Genomic DNA, 12,099 nt, shown 5'->3' with positions numbered 1-12,099 from the left:
CAAAAGTACAATCAATATGTCCTATGATGGTACCATCAGTTTCGTAATATATAACTCACTGTGCTCCAAGTGAGTGAACCAAGAACATTCCCCAATGTCTCTTATTCCCGGCTTCAAGCCAAAGTTGTTCGTTCCAGCGATCGCCAGAACGATGTCCAATCGAGACCAGAATCCCGTGCGGATGGCAAGTACAGTCACACAGCGAAAGCTGCACAAAGGCGCCCTCAAGGTGACTGGGAAATCCAAAGGCGCCCTCCTGGCAACTGGGAAATCACACCCTCGGGTACGGACTTTCACGGCTCACAGTCGGCGAACCGCAAATTAATCTTCAAAAGTCACGGTGCACACACACACACCAGATACGTCTGAAAGCGGTGAAAACGGCTGACGGAGCAAAGAAACCTTGCTCGACACGCGAAGCGCGCGAGTCAAAATGGCCGACGACCCGTTCTTGAGACATAATGGCCCGACGATAATTCTCCTTGGAATCCACCGCCAAAAACCTGACACGCAGGTTGATCGGTCACAGCGATGACAACTCTGTCGCAGGAATCCCTTTCCTGGGGAACCCGAAAGTTCGCGAGTGACTCCCGTTCGACAACGTTCACTTCAGAACTCGGAGCAGCTCGGCTTTCTTGTCCGACTCACTCGCTCCGCCTTCTTTTCTCCTCTTCCTCTTCATCGCCGTCCGGTTCCTCTTTCATTTAAAACATTAACCTTTTTACCTTTTGACAATAATAATTGCTATTTCCCTCAAACAACAATAATAATAATACATGGAACCAGAAATGTTTCAAGTGGATGAAAACCACAACAACGGAAGTGACGAATCCGTAACACTGTGCTATGAGGAGGTTTGTGGAGGCACGTCGAACAGTGTAGGTTGAGGTTTTGAGTGGTGGTTCATTTCAGTATAAAGGTGTATGTACCTATAGCATCTTTCGGTGTATGTACCTATAGTGTATCTTTTGGAAAATTTTCGGTGCTAATTTTTCATACATGTATACACAATCGTCGGTTAATGCGTATCGAGTATTCTGCGGCCTAGTACTCGTAGGCTTAGGCTACCGTACCGTCTCCGACCTTGTGGTTTTGTTTTTCTCTCAGCGATTCGTCGAATGCGCTGCAATTATTTTCGTTCTCTGTTTCATCCCAGTCGTTCACCCCATACCTCCTTGTTTAATATCTCTACTCAAAAAAAAAAAAAACCCAAAAAAATATTTCCTTCCCAGGTCTTATTCGTTTATTTGTTCTTATTTGTTCGTTCATTCTTCGTTCGCGATCACGCGATCACGTGGTTAGAAATGTATAATCTCTCCCCTGAACAACTATTTTCTCTCATATATTATAACACCCTTTTCTTCTTTTCCTACAAAAGGATGCTTTCGTCTTGCTCACCAAATCTATCATTCCAAAAAATATATATAATACCATCTCTTACAGTGCCTCCTTTCTACATTCCCTAAACTATCCAGAACTCCACCCCTCCTTCAGTGTCCTCAAATGTATTTTTGACTCGAAGGTCTCAAACTCATTTTGCAAAAAATGTTCGTTTCCCATGAATCGTACACTTTTCAAAATCCAATCTCACCCCTCCCCTCCAAATACTCCCCATCACCCATCGCTTTCAAATCTCCCCCCTTGCCCCTTCCCTCCCCTCCATCCTAAACTCCCCCCACACCCCTCCCCTCCGAGACTCTCCCTCGCTCCTCCCCTCCTAGACTCCCCTCTCACCCCTCCTCCTCAAAGCATCCTCCCTGCTTCTTCCCCCTTCCAACTTTCACCTTCATCTCCCCCAACCTTCTGCCTCGCTCTTCCCCCTCCTCAAATAACTCCTCACTGTGCCTCACCCAATCTCCATCAAACCTTTTGTCCGCCCCATTCTTCCCTTTCTCCAAGCTATTCTGAAATCTCTGAAATCTCTGACACACCTTCAACAGCTCTCCCTACCTCTTCCTCCTCTTCCACATCTTACCCTACCCCTCCCCCCCCCCTGTTCTGGACCCGATGCTCCCCCTTCCTCTTCATTAACGGTATGGACCTCAAACATCCGGGGCCTTCGCTCAAACTTGACTGATCTCTCCATACAGGTTGCTTCTGACAAACCAGATGTGATCTGCTTAACAGAAACTTTCCTCCTTCATGATGTCTCTGATGCCTTGGTATCTCTCCCAGGTTACTCCCTCCTCCGGTATGATAGACCTGAGCCTCGTCCTGGAGGTGGGGTTGCTATCTTTATAAAAAAACTCTCTTCCTCACTCGCCCTCCACTGCCCTCTCTCCACCTCACCCCCAGGAATACCTTTGGCTACGGCTTCCCCTTCGCTCCCACCTTTTGTTCATATGTGTGTTGTACCGTCCACCAAACAGCGATGACTCCATCTACATCTCGCTGTCTGATAATATGGACCAACTTCTATCTACCCATCCCAACTCTCTCTTCCTCATATGTGGTGATTTCAATTGTCACCATGCCAGTTGGCTGGGTGTGGGTACCCCTCTCACCAGCCATGGCTCTTCAGCAAAGGACTTCTGCGATTCACTGGGACTGACACAATCTGTCAATTTCCCGACCCGGATCTCAGTCAACGGAGCATCTTCTCTTCTGGATTTGGTTATGACAAACTTCCCTGAAAATGTCTGCTGCTCTTCTTCTGCTCCAATCGGCTCATCTGATCATGTGCTTGTCAAAGTGGACATCTCTCTGACCATTCTCAGAGAGCCTCCTCAGCGTCGACGAGTCTGGCATTTCACTCAGGCCAAGTGGCACGGTCTTCAAGCAGCCATCAATCATCTGGACTGGTCTCCCATCTCTACCGCCTCTGACATCAACTCATCCTGGGAATTCTTTCAAAGTAAATTGCTCTCTCTCATGCACAGATATATCCCATCTCGTCTTCAGTTGTCATACCCTTCCTCCCGTCCATGGTACACGGAATCTTGTGGCGAGGCTGTTGCCCTGAAACAACTTGCTTTTGTCTCCTGGAAAGCAAATCCAACGAAAGGAAATCTCATTTCCTTTCACAAAGCCCGAAACAAGTGTGTGTCCACCCGCACGAGAGCCAGGAAACAATATCTCACCGTTCTCAAGACCGAACTCTCTTATCTGTCTCCCTCTTCCAAATCCTGGTGGCGTCTGGTCAAATCTGTTTCTGGTGTTTGTTCCCCCTCCATCCCCTCCCTCACCTCAAACGGCTTAACGGCTGACTCCGCACGTGAAAAACTGAATGCCTCAACTCTGTGTTTGCCTCTAAATTTTGTGTCCCAAACCCATCCCTCTCTGTACCCACCATACCCAGTCGTACCCAGCTGCTCCTGGACTCTGTGTCCTTTCCTCCTGACAAGGTGGAAAAGTTTCTGTCAACTCTTGACTCTGATTCTGCAACTGGTCCTGACGGCATCAGCCCACGGGTCCTAAAATCATGTTCTTCCGCTCTTTCACTCCCTCTTTCTGTTCTCTTCACCCTCTCTTTTGCTCAAGGTCATCTGCCATCTGCTTGGAAATCAGCCAACATCACCGCTTTGCACAAAAAGGTGCAAAAACAGATCCCAGCAACTACAGACCAATCAGCCTTCTGCCAATTATCAGCAAAGTCAAGGAATCCATCATTGCTTCAGATATGAAATCTTTCCTCTTCTCCAATGGCTTAATCTCTGATCATCAATTTGGTTTCAGACCTGGTCACTCTACTCTGGACATGCTGCTTCTGCTTTCTCAACAATGGATGGAGGTCCTCAATGCCAAACAGGAAATTAGAGCTGTCTCCCTTGACATTTCACGTGCCTTCGATACGGTCTGGCACCCTGCTCTGCTCACCAAACTCTCCTCCTTTGGTATCCATGGAAATCTCCACGCATGGCTGGCGGACTTCCTCTCTGGTCGTAGTCAACGTGTGACCCTGAATGGGTTTCTCTCATCTCCTCTTCCTGTTCAGGCTGGAGTTCCCCAAGGTAGTGTTCTGGGCCCTGTGCTTTTTCTGGTCTTCATCAATGATCTCTCTGACTCTCTTGAAAATCCTCTCTATCTCTTTGCTGACGACTCTACTCTCTGTCGCTCCATTCCTCATCCCTCAGATCGGCAGTCTGCAGCCTCCTCACTCTCTGCAGACCTGGACAAAATCACAGACTGGGCAAACAAATGGAACATGTCTTTCAATCCTGATAAATCTCACACTCTTACGATGTCTCTCCGAAAAGACCGACTGGAAAACCCTCCCATCCACTTTCTGAATAATCCTCTCCAAGGTGTTCTGTCACTCAAGCTTTTGGGTCTCACTATTTGCCATGATCTTTCCTGGGAAAACCACATTTCAAATCTGGCCTCCAAAGCCAGTCGCCGACTGGGCATCCTCCGTCGTGCGAAGTCCTTCCTTGGCACACCTGAGCTCCTCACCACATACAAGGCTTTCATCCGCAGCTCTATGGAATACTCCTCTCCCCTCTGGTCTGGTGCTCCTGCCTCACACCTAGCCCGTCTTCACGCTGTTGAAACCAAAGCGTTCAGAATCATTGGAATCTCCCGCGATGAAGCTAACTCCGAGGGCCTTTCACTCACTCACCGCAGGCAGGTTGGTGGTCTTTCCGTCTTCTACCGACTCCTCTCTGGCCTTGCCCCCCCCAGCCCTCTCTGGGCTCTGTCCCCCAAATATTCCTGCAGGTCGCACAAGATCTGCCTGCAATCCTCTTATGGTTAAACTGCCAAAATCAAGACTTTCTGCTCACCTTCACTCCTTCATTCCTCTTTTCTCCCACCTCTGGAACAAACTCCCTCACTCTCTTCAATCCCACTCCACCCTCCAGGTCTTTAAAAGAGCTGTTCACCACCATCTCTTATCCTCCCCCATCCAAAACCTTGATCTTTTCTACCCCCGCTAATTTCGGTCCCCTTGTGTTTTATACCTCTCCCCCCCCCCCCTCCCCTTCCCACGCCTCCTGCCCCCAAGCCCTCTCCCTCCCACACTTCTCCCTGCTCTCAAATGTTGTGGTTGTGTGCTTCCCCTTCTCTCCCTATCTTGTCTTCCGCTCCCTCTTTTTGTATATTTTGTTTGTCTGGTTGATTTGTTTGTGAAATAAATGTTAGCTCTTTCACGAGCCTCGATTCAGTATACAAAAAAAAAAAAAAAAAAAAAAGGGTGGGGGGGGGGGGGGGTAGTGACAGCACGGAAGAGAAATGGAGATGTGTGAATGGTGTGTGTGTGTGTGTGTGTGTGTGTGTGTGTGTGTTTTTTTGTGTGTGTGCATGTGGTTTTGCATGAATGTGTTTTTGTTTGAGTGGTGCATGTTGTAAGGGTGGTGGTCAGTTCTGTTTGTTTTATTTTTGTTTTTTTTTGGTTTGTGAGTGGATGAGGGCTGTTGATTCTGGGAGTGGAGGCAGTTTTGTTGTTGTAGTCTGTGTTCTGACTGGCTGGGGGTGAGGGTGTGTATGCATCTGGGTGTAGCTGCTGCATGTGGAAGCGTATGTGCCCCTGCTGGCCCACCTTGGCTGACAGTATTGAGGTTGATGGGCCGAAACGGGATGATGCTGAGGACCTCGACTGAGGACCCGGTCAGTGAGGCACACTTGTGACCAGATGTGTTTTGAAATTATATAAATATATATCAGGATATCTCACAAAGGTATGGACAGATTCAGCCGAAACTTGGGAGACAGGTTGGGTGTGTGATGAGGAATAATTGATTCAATTTTGGTGAATATGCTCATCCAGACCTGGATCCGAGAATTTTCTAAGTGTTTCTTCACCACAGAGAGATAGGGACAAAAACGATATGTAGCAGGAAATCTCAAAAATTGTGAACGGATTTTGACAAACCTTGGGTGGATGAGTTGGTTTGGTGATAAGAACAAGCCGATTTCCATGGATACCGGGAGTAAAGAGGAATGAAAGAGTGAAGGTGAGCAGAGAGTCTTGATTTTGGCAATTTCACCAGAAGAGGGTTGCTGGCAGATCTTGTGCGACCTGCAGAAATATTTGGGGGACAGAGCACAGATAGAGCTGGGGGAGATAGGCCGGATAGGAGTCGGTAGAAGACAGAAAGACCAAAAACCTGCCTGCGGTGAGTGAGTGAAAGGCCCTCACAATCAGCTTCATCCCCGGGAGATTCCAATGATTCTGAAAGCTTTGGTTTCAACAGCGTGAAGCCGAGCTATGTGTGAGGCAGGAGCACCAGCCCAGAGGAGAGAGCAGTATTCCATTGAGCTGCGGATGAAAGCCTTGTATGTGGTGAGGAGCTCAGGTGTGCCAAGGAAGGAGTCCGCACGACAGAGGATGCCCAGTCGGTGACTGGCTTTGTAGGCCAACTTTGAAATGTGGTTTTCCCAGGAAAGATCATGGCAGATAGTGAGACCCAAAAGCTTGAGTGACAGAACTTCTTGGAGAGGATTGTTGAGAAAGTAGATGGAAGGATTGTCCAGTCGGTCTTTTCGGAGAGACATAGTGAGATTGTGAGATTTGTCAGGATTGAAAGACATGTTCCACTTGTTTGACCAGTTTGTGATTTTGTCCAGGACTGCAGAGAGTGATGAGGCTGCAGACTGCTGATTTGAGGGATGAGGAAAGGAGCGGCATAAAGTGGAGTCAGCAAAGAGATAGAGAGGATTTTCCAGAGAGTCGGAGAGATCATTGATGAAGATCAGAAAAAGCACAGGGCCCAGAACACTGCCTTGGGGAACTCCAGCCTGAACAGGAAGGGGAGATGAGAGACATTCATTCAGGGCCACATGTTGACTACGAGCAGAGAGGAAGTCCGCAAGCCATGCGTGGAGATTTCCATGGATACCATAGGAAGAGAGTTTGGTGAGCAGAGCAGGGTGCCAGACCGTATCGAAGGCATGTGATATGTCAAGGGAGACAGCTCTAATTTCCTGTTTGGCATTGAGGACCTCCATCCATTGTTGAGACAGCAGAAGCAGCATGTCCAGAGTAGAATAACCTGGTCTGAAACCAAATTGATGATCAGAGATAAAGCCATTGGAGAAGAGTAAGGATTTGATATCCAAAGCAATGATGGATTCCATGACTTTGCATATAATTGGGAGCAGACTGATTTGTCTGTCGTTGCAAGGATCTGTTTTTGCACATTTTTTATGTAAAGCGGTAATGTTGGCTGATTTCCAAGCTGATGGCAGATGACCTTGAACAAAAGAGAGGGTGAAGAGACTAGGGAGAGGGTGTGAAAGAGCGGCAGAGCAGGATTTTAGGACCCGTGGGCTGATGCCATCTGGTACAGTTGCAGAATCAGAGTCGGGGTTTGACAGAAACTTCTCCACCTTGTCAGGAGAGAAGGAAACAGATTCCAGGAGCAGCTGGGTTCGACTGGGTAAGGTGGGTACAGAGAGAGATTGGTTTGGGACACAATATTTTGAGGCAAACACAGAGTTGAGGCATTCGGCTTTGTCACGTGCGATGTCAACTGTGTCGCCATTTGAGGTAATGGAGAGGATAGAGAGGGAACAAACACCAGAAACGCCTTTGATCAGACGCCACCAGGATTTGGAGGAAGGAGACAGGTTTGAGAGTTCAATCTTGAGTGTGGAGAGATAGTGCTTCCTGGCACTCCTGAGGGTAGACACACACTTGTTCTGAGCTTGGTGGAAGGACCTGAGATTGCCTTCAGTTGGATTTGCCTTCCAAGAGGCAAAGGCAAGTTGTTTCAGGGCAACTGCCTCACCACAAGATTCAGTGTACCATGGACGGGAGGAAGGGTATGACAACTGATGACGAGATGGGATAAATCTGTACATGAGAGAGAGCAGTTTGCTTTGGAAGAATTCCCAGGATGAGTTGATGTCAGAGGCGGTAGAGATGGGAGACCAGTCCAGATGATTGATGGCTGCTTGCAGACCGTGCCAGTTGGCCTGAGTGAAATGCCAGACTCGTCGGCGCTGAGGACGCTCTCTGAGAATGGCCAGAAAGATGTCCACTTTAACAAGCACATGATCAGAAGAACCGATTGCAGCAGAAGAAGAGCAGTAGACAGGATCTGGCCTATCAGTGGGATACAAAACGTAAACTGTTCAGGTTGGAGGAGGTATGCACTCTACTGAGTGTCGTGCTTGTTTATGAAGTGATGTGTTTCAAAAATTGAGTTGCAAGGAGTGCTTCTAAAAACTGCTCAGAAAATGAAAACTATAATTTTATATGACTTTCGCAAAGAAATGCTGATAACTAGATGCCAATTATGTAACTGGAAATGTTTTGTTTACATTATTTGCTTTTGTCACGGAGAATATTTTAGGAACTAGAACTCTGACTTGTAATGTAATAACCCACATTGTTCGACTAGGAAATAGACTCAATTACTCAATATCAGATTTTCTGTTTGAGGAAGATGACATTTCATTGGCTTCATAAAAATAATTCATTCTTAAAGGATGGAGCTGGAAGTATATTTTCTTTTACATATAGTTCGATAATACTTCCGTTGGTTATTCTTTGAATGTTCAACTCCTCCCACCATTTCCTGGTTTTGAAACTCTCACATTTCCTCCTCCCCTTCTCCCAATATAAATACTAACTCCACCGATCACTGCCCTCATTTCTGCTCTGACCAGGTGAGAACAGGCAGGGGTGAGATTTCTCATTTACAATGCTGTATTTTACTTGTAACATTGTGGTGAATGTGCCTTCATTGAGCTCTTCATTCATCTTTTTACCCAAATCTGTCTTTCTCCTCTGTTCTTCTCATGTCTAACCTCATGTCATTCGGCCACCACAAAATGTTTTGGATATTAACACAATATTTGCTATATCTTCGAGTTTACGAGCTGTGGCTTCAACACCATTGTTTAATACATCGCTTCTTGTCGTTTCGGAGTGGCCTTGTAATTCCATATTTAGGTGTATTGTATTTGTTTATCATAATAAAACGTAATCATTGTATCATTGTACTTGTAGTTTTTAGTTGTTATTTAATGTTTTGAAGATGTTTTGCTGAATTTGTTAAAGTCATACCAATAGTGTCTCAAAATACACTGACAATACAGTTCAGTGTTGCATTTGTGTTTGCAGATTTTATTGAAGTTGTGTCCTTGCTTTGAGGAAACAACATGAAGCCCATCGTGTTTGGTCTGGCTTTGCTCCTGGCTGGCTCTTTTGCAGAAAGTCCTCCATTAGATCAGGTACTGAATGAATGCATGGAAAATGAGTGATGATGATTAAAAACATCTGTGGGAAGTGGTGAGATTTTGTGGGGTCGACCTCTTGATAGTAAATGTCATTCCATTTTTTTTGGAAATTCCCAAGTAAACAGGCTTTCCTGTTCCTTCCATTTGCTGGAGTTAGATATGAGATGCATAGTGCAGCTTTCAAGGATACAAATAGAGCTGACAGGATGGCCTAGAGATATGCACACTTGCCTCTAAGCTGTCTAGCCTGGGTTCAAATCCTGACCCAGCTTTAAACTGTCATCACAGGCAAAGGTAATCCATCAATGTGTGTCGCGTCCCTCAGGTGGACGTTGAATGGACGTCCCATCTGCCGGCATGCGTTGGTGGGCGTTAATGATCCCATGGTGTCCTCCGCGAAGAGGAGGCGAGCCATCGCCAGCACCATCAACAAATTCCAGATTTCTGCCCTAACCAGCAGAGGGCATTGCATCGGCAGCCCAGCCACGCCCTCAGCCAATTATGCCAACCTGCCAGCATTGTGCTGCATATGAACAAAGAAGAAGGGTAGAAACACGAGGCAAACATTCTCAATGAGCTATAGATAATTGTAAGTGATGGATTTGGTTCAGCAATGCACTACAAAGAAATGTGATGCCTATGTTCTCTTATGTTGTAGAATTTAATTTCAATACAGAAACATTTTATCATTTTGGAATTCTCTTTTTTATCTTCTCAAAAGCTGAGAAGGCGAGACTCATATCAGAATACATCTCAGAATACATCTATCACAGTACATTCTGAATTTTTGAAGCTAAGCTGGTTCCACTTGAAAAGTTTGGTAACCGAAAACGTTGGGGTGTAGTTTTGGCAAATACATGTTTGGACTGGTAATCAGTCAATCGTTTTATATAATGGAACCACCTTTAGAGGCCATTTTTCCCCACAGAGCAGGGGTTGGCCTTTTTCGGGCACCGTGATCCCCTTTTTGAAGCGATGTTTTATGGCCGGATGCCCTTCCTGCCGCCAACCCTGTTAGTCACCTCTTGCGACACACAGGGAATTACCAGTGAACTGGTACTCAATTTGTAGACCTCAGAAGGATGAACCAGGCTGAGTCAACCCCCCTGGCGTTAATTCAGCGATTGACCGGGATTCGAACCCAGGATCCTGGGATCCGAAGCCGGCACCCTAACCGCTTAGCCACCCAGGCTATAATCGTTTTATATAATGGAACCACCTTTAGAGGCCATTTTTCCCCACAGAGCAGGGGTTGGCCTTTGTCGGGCACCGTGGTCCCCTTTTTGAAGCGATGTTTCATGGCCGGATGCCCTTCCTGCCGCCAACCCTGTTAGTCGCCTCTTGCGACACACAGGGAATTACCAGTGAACTGGTACTCAATTTCCCGACCTCAGAAGGATGACAGGCTGAGTCAACCCCCCTGGCGTTAATTCAGCGATTGACCGGGATTACGAACCCAGGATCCTGGGATCCCAAGCCGGCACCCTAACCGCTTAGCCACCCAGGCTATTAATCGATTGATATAATGAAAGTGTATAAGCTTTATGGTCCCTTGCACCTATGTTGTATCCACATCACGTCTTAATACTGCATATCCATCTACTTAACTAGCATTACTCAACCTTCACATCCCATTTAACTTACACTTGATATTTACTTTTAATTTGATTGATTTGAAGTAAATTATTAGTCACAATAACCTAGCATGCAAAGTTGCACAATGTAATGATTTATTTTCACATTGTCTAATGCTCATGGAGGAGCTAACTATGGTAAAGTGGCCTGTAGGAAATACCGTTACAGGCCGGACGATTAAAAAAGCACCAAATTTTCTACAGAATTTGTCATAGCCATCAAAAACGAGTGAAAAAAATTGAAAATACAGTGACTTATTACATGCCTACATCACAGTAAGAACTTGTTGTGCTCTATCCAGGTTACCTTCAATAATTTCAAAATCCGGACATTATCAACTTCTGCTACGCCAACAAAATTTGACTTTTTTCATGATTAATGAAAAATGGATGCTTATTATGGTATATGGACAGTATCCAGAAAATGTTACTGCTCTTAATTATACACTAGCCGAAACCCGTGGAACATCCACGGAAGGGAGGATGTGGTGTATGGATAGAGTGTACCATTATGGATGGCATAGGGGATTTGCTTGTCCGAGTAAGAGTTAGGAAGAAAGATGAGAATGAAGAGTGCGTCTATGAACAACGATCGCCGACACTGGCACAAATGCATGCTCTGGATTGTCCACTCAGTGGACGGCTTGCTTTCGCCTTCGCCTGTCCAATCAGCGGACGGCTTGCTTCGCCTTCGCCCAGCAGACGCCAATACGATGGCGTGGTAAGATGGCGTCGTATCGGCAGTTAATCGGATGCTTTTGGGCCCCAACGTCGGCGAATTCAGATTTTTCGAGTATGGCTGTACGTGATAAACAAAGAGCGCAGTTCGTAGATCGTAAATCCATTAGTACCGTGGGCATCGGGTCACTGGGTGCGGCGTAAAAGGGATAACAAAGTCAAGTCCTTACGCTATTATTATATAGTGATGATTTATTGTTTATATATGATTACTTCATTCATACTTTAAATCACATAGTTATTACTAAAGGTCCAGAATTTACCCAAGATAATTGAAATATTGAAGAATATGAATAAAACGATCCAAAACATTAAGCCCACACCATATATTGCCTGCCATTGCCCCCATATTTACAGCCATCACATATGAAACATTATACATTGTATTTTTTATTTAAAGCGAATAAATGTACAGGTGACATTTATATCAGTTTAATTCTATGCATTTTGACTGTTTGGTGTTGATTTTTTTTCCAATAACTGTTATAACTAGAACGTCACTTGGTGATTGTAAACCTCCACCAGGTAAACAGTTTATGTTTTGTATCCACTGATAGGCCGGATCTGGATTCGGACCTGAACCAAAATCTAATCGGCTTGTTCT

The 12,099-nt window shown here is 45.8% G+C and overlaps 1 protein-coding gene across 3 annotated transcripts in view; it reads left to right on the top strand.

The window, feature by feature from the left end:
* The window catches only part of LOC137411362 (pigment epithelium-derived factor), a 67,948-nt gene that overhangs the window by 20,164 nt on the left and 35,685 nt on the right, over window positions 1-12,099 (top strand). The window contains exons 1-2 of one of the 3 annotated variants that reach the window (XM_078769702.1): window positions 8,533-8,550; window positions 9,008-9,117. In XM_078769702.1, coding sequence (XP_078625828.1) covers window positions 9,046-9,117 — 72 coding nt within the window. In that variant the 5' untranslated portion in view covers window positions 8,533-8,550; window positions 9,008-9,045. Of the gene's footprint in view, window positions 1-8,532; window positions 8,567-9,007; window positions 9,118-12,099 lie in introns of those variants that run through there. The other 2 variants (XM_078769703.1, XM_078769704.1) reach the window with 2 other exon arrangements.

Source organism: Myxine glutinosa, chromosome 1 (assembly GCF_964187855.1).
Source record: "Myxine glutinosa chromosome 1, kmMyxGlut1.1, whole genome shotgun sequence".
Lineage (NCBI taxonomy): Eukaryota > Metazoa > Chordata > Myxini > Myxiniformes > Myxinidae > Myxine > Myxine glutinosa.
Note: the sequence above shows the minus strand (reverse complement) of the source record. Positions and strands in the feature narration are given on the sequence as shown.